Source organism: Polypterus senegalus, chromosome 7, assembly GCF_016835505.1.
Source record: "Polypterus senegalus isolate Bchr_013 chromosome 7, ASM1683550v1, whole genome shotgun sequence".
NCBI classification, from domain to species: domain Eukaryota; kingdom Metazoa; phylum Chordata; class Cladistia; order Polypteriformes; family Polypteridae; genus Polypterus; species Polypterus senegalus.
Window position 1 is genome coordinate 180,690,069 of NC_053160.1, and position 22,598 is coordinate 180,712,666.

The 22,598-nt window shown below is 40.8% G+C and overlaps 1 protein-coding gene across 3 annotated transcripts in view; it reads left to right on the top strand.

Annotated features, from left to right (window-relative positions):
* Positions 1-22,598, top strand: part of ctif (CBP80/20-dependent translation initiation factor) — a 423,275-nt gene that overhangs the window by 102,630 nt on the left and 298,047 nt on the right. For all 3 annotated transcript variants that reach the window (XM_039759672.1, XM_039759673.1, XM_039759674.1), the window contains 3 exons: positions 4,748-4,858; positions 8,970-9,074; positions 9,414-9,489. In XM_039759672.1, the coding sequence (XP_039615606.1) occupies positions 4,748-4,858; positions 8,970-9,074; positions 9,414-9,489 (292 nt within the window). The remainder of the gene's footprint in view (positions 1-4,747; positions 4,859-8,969; positions 9,075-9,413; positions 9,490-22,598) is intronic.

Genomic DNA, 22,598 nt, shown 5'->3' on the forward strand with positions numbered 1-22,598 from the left:
ATCATAAGACAAAACATGGCAGGTTGGAGGGACAATATAAAAGGGCGGACCGGAAATCAGGCATGATGGTGTATGGGAGTTTGACGTCATCTTTGGGGGACCAGAGGGAAGAAATGAACCGTTGTTCATTCCGGGTTGTTTTTACGGTGGCGTCGCTTCGTCTTTTCTATGGAAAAAAGGGAGAGAGAGGTTAGTACACTGCCTTCGTCCCCTGGCGGGTCTTATCGCGGTGTGCGCCGGGTCCTTCAACTGATCCTGATGCGCGTGCGTGACATATATATATATATATATATATATATATATATATTATATATATATATATATACACTAATAAAAGGCAAAGCCCTCACTGACTCACTCACTCACTGACTCACACATCACTAATTCTCCAACTTCCCGTGTAGGTAGAAGGCTGAAATTTGGCAGGCTCATTCCTTACAGCTTACTTACAAAAGTTAGGCAGGTTTCATTTCAAAATTCTACGCGTAATGGTCATAACTGGAACCTATTTTTCTCCTTATACTGTAATGGACGTTAGCTCGATGGCTGTGGAGGGCGGAACTGCGTGTGACATCATCATGCCTCCCACGTAATCACGTGAACTGACTGTGACCACAGTACGTAGAAAAGAAGGAAGAGCTCCCAAAGAGCTTTTAAGTGCCGGGTCTTAGCTAACATTAAATAAAGCCGTGGACATCCAACATCACACAAGAGAGCAGCTCACGTGAACTGACTGAACGCAGTACGAGTGATCACTTCCATGCATCAAACCTGTTCAAAAAACGCATTACACAATTAATAAGGTAGGAAAAGAATATGCTCCGAGTTGAGCTCCACAGCTAACGCGATCTTGCGGAAGCTACTTCGTCATGCTGCCACCAAATACTCACAGAAAAATCCACAAGTTAATACACACGCTGTCTCTAGAGTTTCTCCACACTCAATGTATTCCTTGCGTCCCCTTTATACCCTCTGATCTCCCATTTCAATTCAGATGCCTCCAATTTCCAGTAAGGCTCTGCTGCGCGATGACAAGTAATAAGTCTCAGGGACAGACCCTACAAAAGGATGCCATTGATTTCAGGCAAGATTGCTTTTCTCCTGGACAACTATACGTTGCATTCTCAAAAGTAAGCTCGCGCAGCTTCGTCATATTACAACCGGAGTGCAGCCAGAAACTTTTAAGTGCCGGGTCTTAGCTAACATTAAATAAAGCCGTGGACATCGCAACATCACACAAGAGAGCAGTTCATGTGAACTGACTGAACGCAGTACGAGTGATCACTTCCATGCATCAAACCTCTTCAAAAAACACATTACACAATTGACAAGGTGATGGCTGTATATGTCGTTCGTTCATAAAACAGCGGAGAAGCTGTGTAAAGGCTGTTTCACAAAAAACCAGCGGAGCGTCTTATATGAGCACGCAGTCAGCTAAAGAAGGAAATCAAATATCTATAATCATAATAAACGAACAAAAAATAACGTACAAGCCGCGGATTAAATAAAGGAAATGGGTACCTGAACAGTAAAGTAAGTCTCGAATAGCTACACAATAACTATAAGAATCGTAATAAACGAACAATAAAACAGTACAGAACCGCGAAGCAAGGAGAAATGATGGCCTTATATGGCGTTCGTTTATAAAGCAGCGGAGAAGCTGTGTGAAGGCAGCTACCCAAAAAAACAGCAGAGCGCCACACTCTGAATGTATTCCTCGCATCACCGTTATACCCTCTGATCTCCCATTTCAATTGAAATGCCTCAAATTTCCAGTAAGGCTCAGGGACACACCCTAGAAAAGGATGCCATTGATTTGAGGCAACATTGCTTTCCTCCTGGACAAAACTACACGTTGCATTCTCAAAAGTAATCTCAGTGCACAGCTTGGTCATATTACAACCGGACTGCTGAACTGACAACGTGGTATACAACGACATCCTTAACAGATAGTTATTGGTATATTTTCCCTCAGTTTAAATTGGTTTTCTTTTCTTCTTAATAAAAATTTAAAAGCAGTTCTTCGTCGCTGTGAAGTGCTGGGATTTTGCTATATACAGTATATATGTAGATATATATGTATGTATGTTTATATATATATCTATATTATATATGTATCTAGATATGTATATATATGTGTATATATATATATGTGGATATGTATATATATATATATATATATGTGTCTGTGTGTATGTATATATATATATATATATATATATATGTATGTGTATGTGTGTATATATATATGTTTATTTATCTGTATGTATGTATATGTATGTCTCATAACAGTGACAAAACAATTGCATTGACAATCCTTTTGTTTTTCATAACTAACTTTAACACATTATTTCTCCGCTGCGAAGTGCGGCTATTTTGCTAGTATATATATATGTGTATATATATATATATATATATATATATATATATATATATATATATATATATATATATATATATATATATATATATATATTGCTCAAAAGAATTAAAGGAACACTTTTTAATGAGAGTATAGCATAAAGTCAATGAAACTTATGGGATATTAATCTGGTCAGTTAAGTAGCAGAGGGGGTTGTTAATCAGTTTCAGCTGCTGTGGTGTTCATGAAATTAACAACAGATGCACTAGAGGGGCAACAATGAGATGACCCCCAAAACAGGAATGGTTTAACAGGTGGAGGCCACTGACATTTTTCCCTCCTCATCTTTTCTGACTGTTTCTTCACTAGTTTTGCATTTGGCTACAGTCAGTGTCACTACTGGTAGCATGAGGTGATACCTGGACCCTACAGAGGTTGGTGGCACAGGTAGTCCAACTTGTCCAGGATGGCACATCAATACGTGTCATTGCCAGAAGGTTTGCTGTGTCTCCCTGCACAGTCTCAAGGGCATGGAGGAGATTCTAGGAGACAAGCAGTTACTCGAGGAGAGCTGGAGAGGGCCATAGAAGGTCCATAACCCATCAGCAGGACCAGTATCTGCTCCTTTGGGCAAGGAGGAACAGGATGAGCACTGCCAGAGCCCTACAAAATGATCTCCAGCAGGCCACTGGTGTGAATGTCTGACCAAACAACCAGAAAGACTTCATGAGGGTGACCCAAGGGCCCCATGTCCTCTAATGGGCCCTGAGCTCACTGCCCAGCAGCATGCAGCTCGATTGGCATTCGCCATAGAATACCAGAATTGGCAGATGCACCACTGGTGCCCTGTGCTTTTTACAGATGAGAGCAGGTTCACCCAGAGAATGTGACAGAAGTGAAAGGGTCTGGAGAAGCCATGGAGAACATTATGCTGCCTGTAACATCATTCAGCATGAGCAGTTTGGTGGTGGGTTAATGATTGTCTGGGGAGGCATATCCATGGACGGTCACACAGACCGCTACAGGCTTGACAAAGGCACCTTGGCTGCCATTAGGTATCAGGATGAAATCCTTGGACCCATTGTCAGACCCTATGCTGGTACAGTGGCTCCTGGTGCACGACAATTCCTGGCCTCATGTGGTGATAGTAAGCAGGCAGTTACTGGAGGATGAAGGAATTGATACCATTGACTGGCCACCACACTTTCCTGACCTAAATCCAATAGAACACCTCTGGGACATTATGTTTTGGTCCATCCAATGCCACCAGGTTGCACCTCAGACTGTCCAGGAGCTCAGTGATGCCCTGGTCCAGATCTGGGAGGAGATCCCCCACAACACCATCTGTCATCTCATTAGAAGCATGCACCAATGTTGTCAGGCATGTATACAAGAACACAGGGGCCATACAAAGTGCTGCTTACAATTTGGAGTTGCTGCAATTAAAGTTTGGCAAAATGGACTAGCCTGCCACATCATTTTTTAATTCTGATTTTTGGGGCGTCTTTGAATTCAGGGCTCTGTAGGTTAATCATTTTCATTTCCATCAAACGATGTGGCATCCTTTCGTTCCTAACACATTACCCAGTCTATATCAGTATAGATATCCAGGAGGATTTCTTTTTCCCATTGAGATCTGATGTGTTTTCAAAGTGTTCCTTTAATTTTTTTGAGCAGTTTATATATATATATATATATAAAGTGAGAGAGAGAGTGTACACTCTGCTAGGCATATTCAGAGTTAATATTTGTGACACGCCATCCATTGGAATGTATTTTATAATACATGCAGCAATAAAACTCAGTATATTTTTCATTCCAACAGATGGCTCATTGCAAACAATATCAAATCTGGTATTCTGGTGTAATTTGTATAGATATCTTATGTCTGCACTAGTGAAAAAATGAAACACTCCTGCATAATCACAAACACCTGTGATGCCAGTTGTCCCAAACATTGTGGTGGGACAAATATTATGGGGGTCGTGTAGAAAAGGTGTTGTAATTTCTAAATGGTGTGACGGAAATGTGTGAAAATTCGCTTAAGTGAAAGACTGCAATGTGCACTTTGATTACGTTGTCTGAATTGTTTGATTTGTCATTTTAAACTGTGGCGCAGAGGAGTAAATCAAGGAAACCTGTCTTTGTCCTAAATATTATGGAGGCACAGAAGAGTTTACCATGTCATTAATTGCTAGATATTCCAGTTTTTGCCATTTTTTATAATTTATAATTTCTCTTATTCTTGATATAACTGAACAATATACATTTTAAAACGTTTCTTTTGTGAAGCTACATTTGCATTCCTGGGTCATTTAAGTGATCTTTTTAATATTATGGGCTATAAATACATGAGAAAGGAAACCATTTTTATTTTCTTTGCAGGGAAAGTGGGAGCAAAGAACCAGTGGGAATACCTTTGCCGTCTCAAGGCCAGACAGTGAACCGAAGTCTTCCATCGACAGATGAAGTTGCAGTCTTTGGGGCTCTGGAGAGGTGCTAGAGCTAAGCGGTGTATTTGTTTTGTTGTAAAGGAACATTTGAAGTTGTTTGTAACCTTTAAAGAGAACGTCAGAACTATTTAATTTTCTCTCATGGGTGACTGAATACACTGTATGCTAAAATGTGGTTTTATATTGGCTCATCCACTGGCAGCCTGTAGTCAGGTCTGCAAAAGGCAATAGTCTAGAGAAACAAGAGATAACAGAAGGGTGGATAGTATGCTGTGTCATTATTAATATGGACGCTGACACTGAAGCGACAGCCCTTACGTTGCAGGACAAGTCATTGTAGACTTTGAGGGCTTGTGTGTCTGTGCAGACATCCTCTTTATTCTTTGGATTCATCAGATATAAGATGTATCTTTTGATCACAGTGTACCTTCTGATGTGTAAATGTTAAAATTTTCAGCAAGGCTAATGCAATTATTCATAGGTAGGGTAAGTCAGCAGGTGTGGCGTTTGCAGCCTTTGCCATTTTGTCACCTCTGTGGTTGCACTTTCAATTCATTTATGGGAGCTAAGTTTAGTAAGAATGAGGAATGAGGACTTTACATGGCAGCATAAGACATACAATGATATTTCCACTGATAATTATCACCCACAATGAGCATCTGTTTTACCAAAGTTTAAAGGCATGTTCTATTTACTTTTTGTGTCACTTAATTAAGGATTTAAAAAAAAAATGAAAAAAGCTAATTTCGTATAGTATATGAATATGTATCTAATGTGTAAAGTAAAAATAATATAAAAGTAAATAGTCTCTGCACTGAACTGTTTTGTGCACTACATAAAATTTCAGAGAATGGCAGACTACTGATATCATATTTCCACTGAACAAATTTCAAAACCTGTTCTATCTTGGTTTTGATTAGATAGATAGATAGATAGATAGATAGATGTGAAAGGCACTATATAATAGATAGATAGATAGATAGATAGATAGATAGATAGATAGATAGGTATGAAAGGCATTAAGATAGATACATAGATACAGTGCATCCGGAAAGTATTCACAGCGCATCACTTTTTCCACATTTTGTTATGTTACAGCCTTATTCCAAAATGGATCAAATTCATTTTTTCCCTCAGAATTCTACACACAACACCCCATAATGTTAATGTGAAAAAGGTTTACTTGAGGTTTTTGCCAATTTATTAAAAATAAAAAAACTGAGAAATCCCATGTACATAAGTATTCACAGCCTTTGCTCAATACTTTGTCGATTCACCGTTGGCAGCAATTCCAGCCTCAAGTCTTTTTGAATATGATGCCACAAGCTTGGCACACGTATCCTTGGCCAGTTTCGCCCATTCCTCTTTGCAGCACCTCTCAAGCTCCATCAGGTTGGATGGGAAGCGTCGGTGCACAGCCATTTTAAGATCTCTCCAGAGATGTTCAATCAGATTCAAGTCTGGCTCTGCTCTGGCCGGGCCACTCAAGGACATTCACAGAGTTGTCCTGAAGCCACTCCTTTGATATCTTGGCTGTGTGCTTAGGGTCGTTGTCCTGCTGAAAGATGAACCGTCGCCCCAGTCTGAGGTCAAGAGCGCTCTGGAGCAGGTTTTCATCCAGGATGTCTCTGTACTTTGCTGCAGTCATCTTTCCCTTTATCCTGACTAGTCTCTCAGTTCCTGCCGCTGAAAAACATCCCCACAGCTTGATGCTGCCACCACCATGCTTCACTGTAGGGATGGTATTGGCCTGGTGATGAGCGGTGCCTGGTTTCCTCCAAACGTGACGCCTGGCATTCACACCAAAGAGTTCAATCTTTGTCTCATCAGACCAGAGCATTTTGTTTCTCATGGTCTGAGGGTCCTTCAGGTGCCTTTTGGCAAACTCCAGGTGGGCTGCCATGTGCCTTTTACTAAGGAGTGGCTTCCGTCTGGCCACTCTACCATACAGGCCTGATTGGTGGATTGCTGCAGAGATGGTTGTCCTTCTGGAAGGTTCTCTCTCTCCACAGAGGACCTCTGGAGCTCTGACAGAGTGACCATCGGGTTCTTGGTCACCTCCCTGACTAAGGCCCTTCTCCCCCGATCGCTCAGTTTAGATGGCCGGCCAGCTCTAGGAAGAGTCCTGGTGGTTTCGAACTTCTTCCACTTACAGAGGGTGGACGCCACTGTGCTCATTGGGACCTTCAAAGCAGCAGAAATTTTTCTGTAACTTTCCCCAGATTTGTGCCTCGAGACAATCCTGTCTCAGAGGTCTACAGACAATTCCTTTGACTTCATGCTTGGTTTGTGCTCTGACATGAACTGTCAACTGTGGGACCTTCTATAGACAGGTGTGTGCCTTTCCAAATCATGTCCAGTCAACTGAATTTACCACAGGTGGACTCCAATGAAGCTGCAGAAACATCTCAAGGATGATCAGGGGAAACAGGATGGACCTGAGCTCAATTTGGAGCTTCATGGCAAAGGCTGTGAATATTTATGTACATGTGCTTTCCCAGTTTTTTATTTTTAATAAATTTGCAAAAATCTCAAGTAAACTTTTTTCACGTTGTCATTATGGGGTGTTGTGTGTAGAATTCTGAGGAAAAAAATGAATTGAATCCATTTTGGAATAAGGCTGTGACATAACAAAATGTGGAAAAAGTGATGCGCTGTGAATACTTTCTGGATGCACTGTATGATAGATAGATAGATATGAAAGGCACTGTTAGATAGATAGATAGATAGATAGATAGATAGATAGACAGATAGACAGATAGATAGATAGATAGACAGACTGTGGTGGGTTGCCGCCCTTCCCAGGGTTTGTTTCCTGCCTTGCGCCCTGTGTTGACTGGGATTGGCTTCAGCAGACCCCCATGACCCTGTAGTTAGGATATAGTGGGTTGCATATTGGATGGATAGATACATGTGTGAAAGGCACTATATGATAGAGAGATAAATAGATGTAATTGTTTTTGTATTTATTATTATTGCCACTAGCAAGTTGTCTTGTTCAGCATCAAACAGTGAATCAAAGATGTATTTAGAAACGTTCTATAGCAGGGCCATTCCCACAGTTTTTCACATCTGAACATTATGAAGATGCATAAACAATTGATATGGGGATGATTTATAGTGCAACACTTCAGCCAGTTGTGGAGAAAGTTTTTGAAGGTAGCGACAGTCACAGGGAAGAAGTCACCCAATGGTCAGATGGACACCCGTACTTCAAAGGTAGGAAACCCACGCAAATTCAAATCAAAAGCTGTGTCTCTTTGCCACCTGCTGCAATGAACTGATTTGCTTTATATGGTGCCTTTGAAAAGAACTTAACAAAAGAACTTTCTTTTGATGGATGGACAGATGGATAGATAGATATACAGATAGATAGAAAAGGCCCTATATAATACATAGACAGACAGAAAGACTAGCTGTCCCCCCGCGGTTCTGCCCACATATTAGTGAAACAGGACAAACTTTAAAAAGTAATAAACATAAAGGTACCACTAGCTAAGTGGAGACAAGGTACACTCCAAAATGCAGAGGTGAACTGACTTCCCAATCGTGACTTCACGCTTCCCCCTCTCCTCGGCCCACAGCCTCTGTCTTGGATTAGTGTGATTATATCGCTCCTGCAAGCAAACTATAATTCTTAGCGCGATGAGAGAAGTCGCAAAATGAACCGGAATATTTATCTATAGAGAGAGAGAGAGAGACCACAATGTTTTTTATTGGTCAGATTATCTAATTTTTATAAACAACAAAGAAATGGGCAGAAGGTGCAGTGCTATAGTACAGCAAGTGCATATAAGATCATAATACTTTGATTTGTGTTGTAGACTACCATTGTAAGTAACAAAGAACAATGTTTTTTATGGGAAAAACATGCCACAGTGAAATATCAATATATATACGACAGGAAAGAATTTTGCAGTGTCTTTTTTTTTACAAGTATCTTGCCCATACAGCCCAAAAAGTAATGTATTGTTTCCAGTGCATGACCCCAGACATTTTAGAGTATATTACATAAAAAACACCACCCAGGAATTATAACATCTCAAACATAAACAGGCAGGGATGCATTATCATATAAAAATGCTATATTTTCAAAAATAATATGTTGGTAAAGTATCTCTTATTAATTTTTTATGTTCTTTTGTATTCTTTAGGGGAGCAGCTTGGGATCTTCAGCCGGAGAAGTTAGATTTTACACAGATCCGTCAAAAACACTTTCGGGCCACGCCAAAACCTCTGCCTCATTTCGACAGAGAAGGGTAAAGACATAATTTCTTTACAAATAGTTAAGTAATTTTATTTCTAAAGTTTAAATAGTAAGTAAAAGTGACCTGTTTCCCTTATTAGATAGATAGATAGATAGATAGATAGATAGATAGATAGATAGATAGATAGATAGATAGATAGATAGATAGATATGAAAAGCATTATATAATAGATAGATATAGATATGAAAGGCACTATACCATTTAGACCATTAAATGATTATTAGGAATTTAAATTGTGTCCTCTAGCGAATATTTTTAATTATACAAGAAGTTATAGGATTCTTTTTTTTTATTACTGAGTTTTAATCCTGTTCAAATTTTCTTATGTAGAATGTTGAAAGGAAAGTTTGAAGACGATGAAGGCATCAATTTAAATGACTTGGACAAATTTCTTCCAAGCGGAAAGGTAGGCAAATATTTCACTTCTTTGGAACCTTTTATTGATGCTTGGGCATCCCACACACTCCCAAAAAGGAAGGAAGGACTTAAGGGTAAATTTCACACGAACATTAAGAAGTTTGTTTTTTTTTTCGTTCACAGTAGACATATGGAATAAGTGACCAAGTATTGTAGTAGACAGTGGGACTTTAGGGACCTTTAAAATTTGAATTGATATTATTTTGGAAGAATTAAGTAGACACAGATGGTAAGCTTTGTTGGGCTGAATGGCCTGTTCTCATCCAGATTGTCCTAATAACAATATTAAAACACGTTTTTGGTACAGGTTTGAAAACATATTAAAAATCAAAAACTCATGTAAGTTTTCAGAGCTTTAGATTCATCAAAAAGTTTGATCTCCGGTTTTCGACAGATCTCGATATTTTAGAGTTCCCCTGATACTAAAAACATCGATATCTCAATGATGGCCGTGTGTCTGTCTGCATATCACAGTTTCTTGAGATCGGTCAAGAGCTAAAACGGCTGGACGGAAAAATACCAAACTCGACACTTAAGCCTGTTATGAGATGATGATGCGTTGATTAGTTTTTGAGCCTAATTGTGTGAGAGAAAGAGGCACTTGAGAGGAAACCTCAAATAACGTAATTCTGCAATAAATTATGAATTCTTCTCGTTAATTGTTATCGAAAGATAAGCATCAGAGCGGTAAATAATTAATGAAATGTTATAGAATAGATTGGGTAACTTGGTTCCTGGGATGCAAAGCCTACTGATGCTCATGTCTGATTGATTGATTTATTTATTTATATTTGATGGGCACCACCATTTTGAGTCACTGTCATTCTGATGTGTCTCCCGAAATGACGTAATTGCCATTATCGATGCAATGGAATAAAATTTTGTTTGTTCCCAGTGCAAAACTTGGCTTTTTGTAGAAGCTGTTTAAATGAATAAAAACGAGGTGAGACAACAAAATAACCGGATTGGTAAAAAAAAATATATTTCTTGATCTAGCCTGAAGAAGGGGCCTGAGTTGCCTTGAAAGCTTGCATATTGTAATCTTTTTAGTTAGCCAATAAAAGGGGTCATTTTGCTTGGCTTTTCTCTACAGTCATAATGGCTAACACGGTACAACACCCGAGTACTACTTGATGACTTACAGCATTCTAAACATTGTCACCTTCTCTCTACTCCTCCTCCCGATCTCTACACCGCTCCATACGTTATCTTCCATTAATTGAAACAGTGCTGGATGTCTTCTTGCTTGAGGCTCTTCAACAGGTTTGCCGTTTCTGTCTTCACTTCATCCATTGAAGAAAAATGTGTTCTCTTCAGGTCGCTTTTGATTGTTGGGTAACAAGTAAAAATTTACAGGGAGCTAAATCAGACAAACAGGGAGGATGATCGAGGACAGGAATGTTTTTGTCAGTCAAAAACTGCTTTACGGAAAATTTGCGAGAAATTTGATGTTGATTCGCTGTTCGATTTTTTTCACCCGACATTAGCACGGTGACTCGTATAGCGATTGTTGTGCAAATACTGACTGGGGTATTCACAGGATATGCCCAGCCGATCGGCGGTTTGAGAGGGCGTGTAGGAGGGGATATAGTTCTATGATTCACGTCCGGCCGACCTCCAGGCGGTTTTCCAGGAAAGTTCCAAGCCTTGTCTGGTTATTTTTGTGCCATACCTGGTAAATAACTATTTATATATACCAGGAGTGTCCAACTCCGATCCTGGAGGGCCACAGTGGCCGCAGGATTTCCTTTCCACCATTTATTTAATCAGCAACCAGTTTCTTCTGTTAATTGCCTTTGTTATACAACAATCCTCTGCATTGCTTCCTTCACCCTTAAATGGCAGCCAAATAAAATCGAGCCAACAGATGAATTGCTAAGTTGATGGCCTCAAACTCCAACCGTTTTCATAATTAGAAGGTGATTCTTATTGTTAATTTAACTCATTATATACAGGGTTAGTCCAAGTTATGTTAACATTAATGGATTATTTTTATCTCAGTAGATAGATAGGTTGTGGTGGACCATTGTCATGGCCTCCACTCTCCCCTGCTCTGACGCTGTCTGATTTCTGGTTTTGGGGTATGGTGAAGGAGCGCGTGTGTATAGCAGGAAAGTTCGTGAAGGACAGGATACGGACTGTGGTATCAACTATTGTCCGAAAAATGTGTGTCCAGACTTTAAATGGTGCTGTTGCTCTATGGTCTTTGTGTGTTGAACATGATGGCAAACAGGTTGAGACTTTCGTGTAAATCATCTTGCACATATAATTATGTTTTGTGAATAAATTGTTTCCGCCATTGAAATGTTAACATAATTTTGACTCACCCTGTAATTCCATGGCTTGTTGATGCTCTCATTCTGCCACAGCAACAAAATGTCTTGTAGACTTGAGCAGATCAACATTACGGAGACCTTCGCCTTTCTTCATTTTCACGAATCGTACGATGGACACAGATTAGCCGGTCATGTGTTGGCTCGTTTTGTGTCTCGTTATTGTTTGGCTTGTAATTAAGGAATAAAAATAAAGCAGTTGATAAGGTCTGAATCTTCAACAGCAAGTTAATTCAAATGAAGGGAAAAGTAATTAATTAGCAGCAAAAACGGGTCATTAATTAAGAAAAGGAGTTAGAATGAAAACCAGCAGCCACTGCGGCCCTCCAGGATTGGAGCTGGACACCCCTGATATATACACTTGAATAAATAAATACACACACGATAGTCTAAACCATTCAGGCGCAACTCAGCGAAAAGACAAGAAAAGACGGCGACAGACAACTCGGCGAAAGGACAACTCGACGACATCCGTTACCAGTTAGGTAATAGTTAGGTTCAAAGAAATTTCTTTATGATATTTAAATGACAACTTAGGGTGCCGGAAAATCCACAGAATCACCTCCTTTATGAGAGTCCCAATATGTTGAGAGTGAAGATATTCCTTAAGCCGTACTCGCAGGTCACCTTTTGCATTCTAAATATCGTTATCATACGATTACAATCAATACAATTTATGTAACGGATTCGCAATTTTGGTTGCAGAAGATAATGTAAGATAGAGTTTGTTCTGTCTGCAGAATAAAGTTCGTTTGTAAATTATATAAATATATTTTCAACATTTTAAATCACGTTGTCATTTAAATATAATTAAAAAATCTCTTTGAACCTAACTATTACCTAACTGGTAAAGGATGTCGCAGAGTTGTATTTCACCAAGTTGTTTCCTCGCCGAATTGTCTTTCGCTGACTTGTCTTTTCGCCGAGTTGGCTGTCGCCCAATCGCCCCCGAACCAGTCTAAACACATACCAGAATGGCAAAATTACTGTTGGTGTAAAGAATCCCTTGCAGTGGCGTTTCTTCCTCAACTTCTGCTGAATGAATGCGTTGGCTGAAAGTCCTTAGTGTTAGTATCTCACAGAGAGGATATGCAGCATTGTTCATAATGGCACTCGGTTTTGTTTTCATTCTCTGCTTCTCTACGACCTCCATGGAGTCCAAAATGCCTCCTATAAACTGAGTCTACTGTTCTAATTAGCTTGTTAGTTTGAAGTGAAGTAACCAAACCAGCACGCCACACTGGCCATCATAAAGTTGTAGAAGATGTGAAGGATGTCACTTTCCACATTAAATGAACGCAGTCGAGTAAGAAAACGAGCCTGCTCTGCTGTTTCTTATTAAGTTCCGCTTTGTTTTATGAGACCAGTCCAATCGATCATTGATATAGACCCCCAAGTACTTGCAGGAGTGTACCACTTCTACATCCTCTCCCTGAATAGTGACTGGACTTTTGTTTGCATTGATGAACACAATAAAAAAATATAATTAGAATGTTTCCATCATGTTACATTTAAGTGCAATATTGAAAAGAATATTGAATTAAATTTAATAAATTGTATGCTTTATTTGTGTATACAATTTTGTTTTAAATGATTTCTGACTAGGGCGGTATGGTGGCACAGTGGTAGCGCTGCTGCCTCACAATAAGGAGACCTGGGTTCGCTTCCCAGGAGTGGAGTTTGCATGTTCTCCGCGTGTCTGCGTGGATTTCCTCCCACAGTCCAAAGACATGCAGGTTAGGTGGAGTGGCGATTCTAAATTATCCCTAGTGTGTGTGTGTGTGTGTGTGTGTGTGTTTGCCCTGCAGTGGGCTGGTGCCCTGCCTGGGGTTTGTTCCTTCCTTGCGCCCTGTGTTGGCTGGGATTGGCTCCAGCAGACCCCCGTGACCCTGTGTTAGGATATAGCGGGTTGGATAATGACTGACTGACTGATTTCTGGCTTCACGATTTGGATGTGAAGTTCTCACTTTTTGACCCTCGCTTTGCTTTGACTTGCTGCTGTGCCCCACTCCTGTTTTCAGAACTGACTAACCCTTTGGCGGACAGTGCAGTTATGTACAGTAGTTACTAATTAAAGCTGAAGTGACGTTAACAGCCCATAGAAAATCACACTGGCCATCGCAAGAGTTGTAGAAAATGCAAAGGATGTGGTCTGCAAAGTGGTGGCTCTGAGGCTTGGGATCTGCAATGGCAATCGAAAGGTTGCCGGTTCGAATCCTGTAAATGCCAAACCCTAACCCTAAGCCTAACCCTAACCCTTAACCTGCAATTGCTGAGCGCTTTTAGTAGTGAGAAAAGCGCTATATAAATGCAAAAGAATTAATTAAAAAGAATTAAAAGGATGTCACTTTCCACATTAAAGGAACGCATTAAACTAAGAAAACGAGCCTACTCTGCCCCTTCTTATAAAATTCCACTGTGTTGCAAGACCAGTCCAATCTGTTATTTATGTGGACCTCCAAATACTTGCAGGAGTGCACCACCTTTACATCCTCTCCCTGATTAGTGACTGGACGTGGGGGCTCATTGGTGCATTACATATACAAGTGGCACCTCAGATATGTCACCCAAGGCTACAGATAACCTCAAAAATCAATCTATCAGTGCATGTGTGTGTGAGTATTTGTGTTCGTATCTGTGTGTGTGTGTGCGTGTTTGTGTGTGTTTGTCTGTGAGTGTGTGTGTCTGTCTGTCTGTGTCTGTGTGTCTGTCTGTGTCTGTGTCTGTCTGCGTGTGTCTGTCTGTGTGTCTGTGTCTGTGTGTCTGTCTGTATGTCTGTGTCTGTCTGCGGGTGTCTGTCTGTGTGTCTGTGTCTGTCTGTACCTGTCTGTCTGTCTGTGTCTGTCTGCGTGTGTCTGTCTGTGTGTCTGTGTACCTGTCTGTCTGTCTGTGTCTGTCTGCATGTGTGTGTCTGTCTGTGTCTGTCTGTGTCTGTCTGTGTCTGTCTGTCTGTCTGTGTCTGTGTGTACCTGTCTGCGTGTGTCTGTCTGTGTGTCTGTGTCTGTGTCTGTGTGTACCTGTCTGTCTGTGTCTGTCTGCATGTGTCTGTCTGTCTGTCTGTGTCTGTGTGTACCTGTCTGCGTGTGTCTGTCTGCATGTGTGTGTCTGTCTGTGTCTGTCTGTGTCTGTCTGTGTCTGTCTGTCTGTCTGTGTCTGTGTGTACCTGTCTGCGTGTGTCTGTCTGCATGTGTCTGTCTGTCTGTCTGTCTGTCTGTCTGTCTGCGTCTGTCTGTGTCTGTGTCTGTGTGTACCTGTCTGTCTGTGTCTGTCTGTCTGTGTGGAGTTGACATGTTTTCCAATTCTTGGTTCCCGACTCGTTGCTTTTGTCACTTTATAACAATGCTTTGCTTACCATTTTGGAAGAGACAAACAATAGGATAGCTGTCTGGTTTCGACCTTGTCTTTAGTTAACATTTCTTCTTTTGATCTTCCCCATTTCTCAATCAGCCTTTCCTTGCACAGCTCATAACAAACATTAAATGTGCATTTAGTGGCAGTTTTGTTTTAACCACCTTGTGAATGTGTGTCAGGATTTTCCTTGCCTCTAGAAATCCTCATTTACAGCTATTTACATTTTATAATGTTAATATGCTGTACATACTGTGTTTATAATAAAATAATTAATAATAATAATACACAGTAAAGAATTCTTATGTAATAATACTAGAAGTCAGAATAGCCATGTGCTATGCATTTAGTTGTTCTTTTGATGTGTGGGCAATTTTTCAAAGGACTGTAAATCAAGCCAAAAGCATCTGGGTTGTGTACGACAGCTTTAATGTATGCAGAGTGTAAACTCTAAACATACTTGTGCAAAGGTGAACATTATTTTATGTTTCACATTGAGTCCATATTTTATTGTAAAGTCTGCCTTGTGAGGAGCACATGGCATCGCTCAAGATGTCTTTATATGTAATTTATGGGATTGTGGAAGAGAGGTGAAGAAGAGAGTGCAGGCGGGGCGGGGTGGGGTGATTGGAGAAGAGTGACAGGAGTGACTTGTGACAGACGGGTATCAGGAAGAGTGAAAGGGAAGGGGTACAGGATGGTAGTGAGACCAGCTATGTTATATGGGTTAGAGATGGTGGCACTGACCAGAAAGCAGGGGACAGAGCTGGAGGTGGCAGAGTTCAAGATTTGCATTGGGTGTGACGAGGATGGACAGGATTAAGAATGAGGACATTAGAGGATCAGCTCAGGTTGGACAGCTGGGAGACTAAATCAGAGAGGCGATAATTGTGTTGGTTTGGACATGAGAGACATCAGGAGAGATGCTGGGTGTATTAGGAAAAGGGTGCTAAGGATAGAGCTGCCAGCCAAGAGGAACAGAGGAAGGCCTAAGAGAAGGTTTATGGATGTGGTGAGAGAGGACATGCAGGCGATGGGGGTAACAGAACATGATAAAGAGGACAAAAAGATATGGAAGAAGATGATCCACAGCCGAAAGAAGAAGAAGTTTGTTGTTAGTCCTCTTATCATTGGTAAAGCCTGACCTCTAGTGGCAAAACAGACACTCCACACTGTTTCATATGACGCAGTTTTATGCCTGTGATAAAAATCTGAACGTCAGGTTTGTAATTCTCAGTGTTGTATAAGAATATCCAGTCATTCTCCTAGAGGGCCGCAGTAGTTGCAGGATTTTTCACCAAACAGTGCCCTTCCTATTTGTCAGTCATCTTTGTTAATGTAATTGTTTAATCGGTTAGCTCACCAAAGATCATTCTCTATAGTTCAGAAAATTAAATTCACATTTAATTATTTGGCTGACACCTTTATCGAAGGCGACTTACAGCATTTATGTCACCATTGGTGACATTTCTTTTGGTTTTCCAATTGGAGCAGAGGCAGGTCATGTGACTTGCTGAAGGTGTCAGTAACGGGATTTGAACCCAAAAGCCTTAACCACCACACCGCATTGCCTACTGTATTAAGAACATGGAAACACATTAATGGTCAACAGTTGATCGCTTATAGTGATCAGGTCGGGTTTGGAGCACCTTTAAAAATGGGGGTCTCGGTGCAGTAGCAAGCGATCCCTGGAGCAGTTTGCTTGAGGTATGAATGGGATCTGACACTGGATTAATGAAACTACAGAAATAACTGCATTTCAACTGTGGTAGTCACGCTAAAGATCTGCTGTCTGTAATTGTTGAGGGTTATCATGGAGCCAGAGAAAACAATAAAGCAGGTATTTAAATATACAGTGTCCTCCATATTGTTTGGGACAAAGACATTTTTTTTCCTTGATATCCCCTTTCTGCTCCTCAGTTTCTAATTAAAAATCAAACAATCCAGATGTGGTTAAGGTTAAGGTGCACACTGCTGAGTTTCATTGAAGAGGATTTGCAGACATTTCGGTCACACCATGTAGAAATGACAACCCTTTTTCGTGTCCCTCCATTTCAGGGCACCATGATGTCTATTAAAGCTGTCACATTTAGTTCTTTGTCGCATATCCCTTACATGCCATGGCTTAGTGAAGTCTACGATTCACAGACATCACCAGGTGCTGAGGGTCTTCTCTGCTCTGCCAAGCCTCTAATGCAGCCATCTTCAGCTCCTGCTTGTTTCAGGGAGGTGACAGCTGTCAGCAGTTCCATCATCAATGAAGAGATGTGTGCCAGGACCTGTGGCAGCCTTACATGCCAAGTCATAACACCCCCAGCACCGTGTTTAACAGATGAGGTGGTCTGCTTTGGCTCTCAGGCAGTTCCTTTCCATCTCCACACTTTGCTCCTGCCATCACTCTGATGAGGTTCATCTTTGTCTAGTGTGTGGCTAACTAGTGGTCTGCATCTTGCAGTGTATCCTCCTCTGTGTTTCTGTTCATGAAGTCTTCTGCTGATAGTCGTCTCTGACACATCCACAACTGCCCCCGAAGGCTGTTTCTGATCTGCCGCACAGGCGTTTCGGGCTTTTTCTTGACCATAGTGAGGATTCCTCTGTCATCAGTAGTGGAGGTCTTCCTTGATCTACCAGTCCCTTTGTGATTACTGAGTTTACCAGTGCGTTCTTTCTTCTTCATGATATCCCAGACAGTTGATGTAGGTTAGCCTAAGGTTTTGCCAGTGTCTCAAATGGTTTTATTCTTGTTTTTCAGCCTCATAATGACTTCTTTGACTTTCATTTGCACATGAATCCCATACCAAATGATATATAACAGAGGTATATGCATCGAACTGTTTATTCCTACAGACGACACATCACAAACATTAACACTGCCTGTACAGTGAATCCCATACCAAACGGTATATAAAAGAGACAAATGCATTGAATTTGTCATTCCAACAGATGGTGCATCATAATAACGTTGCTTGTACGAATTACCAAATGGCATATAACAGAGTCAGATGCACTGCACTTTTCATTCCAACAGATGGTGCTTTACAAACATTAACACTGCTTGTATGAATCATTCCAAATGGTATATAACAGAGATATATGCATTGAACTATTTATTCCTACAGACAGCACATCACAAACATTAACACTGCTTGTACAGTGAATCCCATACCGAATGGCATATACCTGAGACATATGCATTGAATTTGTTATTCCAACAGATGGTGCATCATTATAATGTTGCTTGTACGAATCCCATACCAAATGGCATATAACAGAGTCAGATGCACTGCACTTTTCATTCCAACAAATGGTACTTTACAAACATTAACACTATTTGTATGAATCCCATACCAAATGATATATAACAGAGATATATGCATTCAACTGTTTATTCCTACAGACGGCACATTATAAACATTAACGTTGCTTATACGAATCCCATACCAAATGGCATATAACAGAGACAGATGCTCTGCAGTCTCTGACACGTCCACCTCGGCCCCCTGAAGTTTGTTTCTGATCTGTCAGACGGGTCATTTTGGGTTTTTTCTTGACTTTAGTGAGGATTCTTCTATCATCAGTAGTGGAGGTCTTCCTTGGCCTAGCAGTCCCTTTGTGATTGAATTTGTTATTCCAACAGATGGTGCATCATTATAACATTGCTTGTACGAATCCCATACCAAATGGCATATAACAGAGTCAGATGCACTGCAGTTTTCATTCCAACAGATGGTGCTTTACAAACATTAACACTGCTTGTATGAATCATTCCAAATGATATATAACAGAGATATATGCATTGAACTATTTATTCCTACAGACAGCACATCACAAACATTAACACTGCTTGTACAGTGAATCCCATACCAAACGGCATATAACAGAGTCAGATGCACTGCACTTTTCATTCCAACAGATGGCGCTTTACAAACATTAACACTGCTTGTATGAATCATTCCAAATGGTATATAACAAAGATATATGCATTGAACTATTTATTCCTACAGACAGCACATCACAAACATTAACACTGCTTGTACAGTGAATTCCATACCAAACGGCATATACCTGAGACATATGCATTGAATTTTTTATTCCAACAGATGGTGCATCATTATAACGTTGCTGGTACGAATCCCATACCAAATGGCATATAACAGAGACAGATGCACTGCACTTTTCTTTCCAACAGATGGTGCTTCACAAACATTAACACTGTTTGTATGAATCCCATACCAAATGATATATAACAGAGATATATGCATTCAACTGTTTATTCCTACAGACGGCACATTATAAACATTAACGTTGCTTGTACGAATCCCATACCAAATGGCATATAACAGAGACAGATGCTCTGCAGTCTCTGACACGTCCACCTCGGCCCCCTGAAGTTTGTTTCTGATCTGTCAGACGGGTCATTTTGGGGTTTTTCTTGACTTTATTGAGGATTCTTCTATCATCAGTAGTGGAGGTCTTCCTTGGCCTAGCAGTCCCTTTGTGATTACTGAGCTCACCAATGATTTCTTTCTTTTTCTTGATATTGCAGATAGTTCATGTGGGCCAACCTAAGGTTTTACAGAGGGCTCTAATAGTTTTATTCTTGTTTTCCGCACTCATAATGGCTTCTTTGACTTCCATTGGCACAGCTCTTGTCCTCATGTTGAACAATGGAAACTACAGACTCCAAAGTGTAGAAGCAAACTGAGGCATCTAATGAAGTAATGAAACCCACCTGAGGAATCACAAACACCCGTGACGCCAATTGTCCCAAACATTATAGTGCCCATCTGGGGGCATGTAGAAAAAGTGCCGTGACCTAAATGTCTGCAAATCCCCTTAAATGAAAGTCCGCAATGTGCACTTGATGATCACATCTGAGTGGTTTAATTTTGTAATTTGAAACTGTGGAGCACAGAGGGAAACAAAATGTGTCTTTGTCCCAAGACCTTATGGAGGGCGCTGTGTTTTGTAATGCATGCGCTTGTCCTTTTATTAAGGTGGACCCTCGAGCTGCACGCCAATCCCAAGACCTCTGTAGCTGGCAGCACTTGAAATATCTTGACGCACGGTCTTACTTCAGGTTCTTTTAGACCATCTTTTTTATTATGGCTAATGGAATTTTCGTTGAAGAATAAATTAAGAATAATGATTGATTGTTTTGCTGATCCAACAACATGAAGAATCGGAACAAAATGTTACATTATTTCATTTGGTAACGGTGAGTTTTTAGGTGCGTCATGTTTTGGGAGAGCGATGACTGGGAACTCTTCCTTATACTACTTAAGTACAGAGTCTCGAAAACAAACACATATTTATTTCTTCAATAATCAAAGTACATTTGTCCAAACAGTTTTATGAAGATTTGTAGCGATGGCCAATATGTACTGACTTTCCGACTTGACATCATTTCCATCTCGATGATTTCAGTGAGTCAGACTTCTAAATGTTAGACTTGTAATATCCCGCCTTTGGCACCTCAGCCTCCGAGGCAGGAAAAGCTCCTTGTTTTCAGTTTTTAGTTCTTTTGCTGGAGACGGCAAAAAAGAAAAAGTAAATACCTTTGTTGGAAACAATTTGAATGGGATAAAAAAAACACAACAAAAAACTTCCTGTTTACCAACTAAAGGTGAACCGTCCAGCCCACCTGACTTGACCTGACCCGAGAAAGCCTTTAGGCAAAATGGCACGGTGGGAAAAAGAACCCTGATTCCGGGGCCATTTTCCTTCCTAGGAAATCCTGCAATTAATGACAAGCTTGCATTCTCCATGGTTCAAAATACAAAGCCACACGGAAACAAATATTTCCAGCGTTCTCAGGAGCAAACACAATTTTTTTTTTTTTTTTTACATATTCCCACCTCAGTCCTGTACAGGAAATCAATTTTTAGCTTTCTCATCCCATTGCTAATATTAAAAAGCAAGCCACCTTGAATCACAAAGCCTGCCATCGTGCATTTGGTTTAATAGAGAAATACTGTGCAGCCTCTATCAGGAAATAAAGTTTAGGCCGTGTTATCATCGGAGAAGATGAAAGTTTGGGATTTGTTTTAATTAGTTGTGTAAGACGGGACCGCTGCGATGGGCTGGCGCCCTGTCCGGGCTTTGTCTCCTGCCTTGTGCCCTGTGCTGGCTGGGATTGGCTCCAGCAGACCCCCATGACCCTGTAGTTAGGATATAGCGGGTAGGATAATGGATGGATGGAAGACGGGACTTTCTGAAGCAACAAGAAACTGGATGCCAGTGTCTTGAGTAGCCTCAAGTCAGCTAACAAATTCATAATTAGCAACCCATTCAACACTACACTTATTATGTTATATTATTTTCTTATTCTTCATATATCAATTTCAATTAAGTACTTTGTTAAAAGAAAGAGCCTGTGAAGCTTCAACAAAGATAAGGCTGAATCCTGGCTTGAACAGAATGCCACAACTGAAGCATAGGGCACACTCGCTGGCACTGGGTCCATTTACAAGTTCTGAGAATGACACCAATATGAATTTTCACCACGTTTGCTGCCTCAGTTTTCAGGATGGTCATTGGCGTCTATTCCAGAATGTTCTGACGAGTGATCAGATAAATTGAAATTAATTACAAAGTCCGTCTTTGCCACGAAAATGAACTTCATCCCAAACAACCACTGCATGTCAGCCCTGCCACCAAAGGACCTGCTGACGCCACTTCAGTGATACTCTTGTAAAAGTGTGTGACGAGGACAAGGCTGGTGGTCACTCTGTTACAATGACTGAGTTACAATAGAGAGGTGAAGAAGGCTTCAGGGTGCCCAAGAAAGTCCAGCAAGCACCAGGACTGTCTCCTAAAAGTGATTCAGCTGCGGGCACCACCAAGGCAGAGCGTGCTCAGGAATGGCAACTGGCAGGTGTGACTTTTAGAGGATGGCCTGGTGGGTGTCAAGAAGGGCAGCAAAGAATCCAAGAAAAACATCAGGGACAGACTAATATGCTGGGATTGGACTGATGAATTCCCTTTCTGATTGTCCGGAGAAGAAAAGGTGAGTGGCGCTATAATCAGTCCTGTGTCAGGCCAACAGTAAAGCATCCTGAGACCGTTCATGTCACGTGGGGTTGCTTCTCAGCCAAGGCAGTGGGCTCACTCAGAATTTGGCCTAAGAACACAGCCATGAATAAAGAATGGGACCAAAACATCCTGCAAGATCAACTTCTCCCAACCATCCAAGAACAGTCTGGTGACACACAATGCCTTTGCCAGCATGATGGAGCACCGGGCCATAAAAGAACTGAGTGGTTCGGGGAACAAAATATAAAAATTTGGTGTCCATGGCCAGAAAACTCCTCAGACCTTCATAATGGCATTGAGAACTTGTGGTCAATCCTCAAACAAACCCCACCAATTCTGACAAACTCCAAGCATTGATTCTAGAATCAAGAAGAATGGGCTG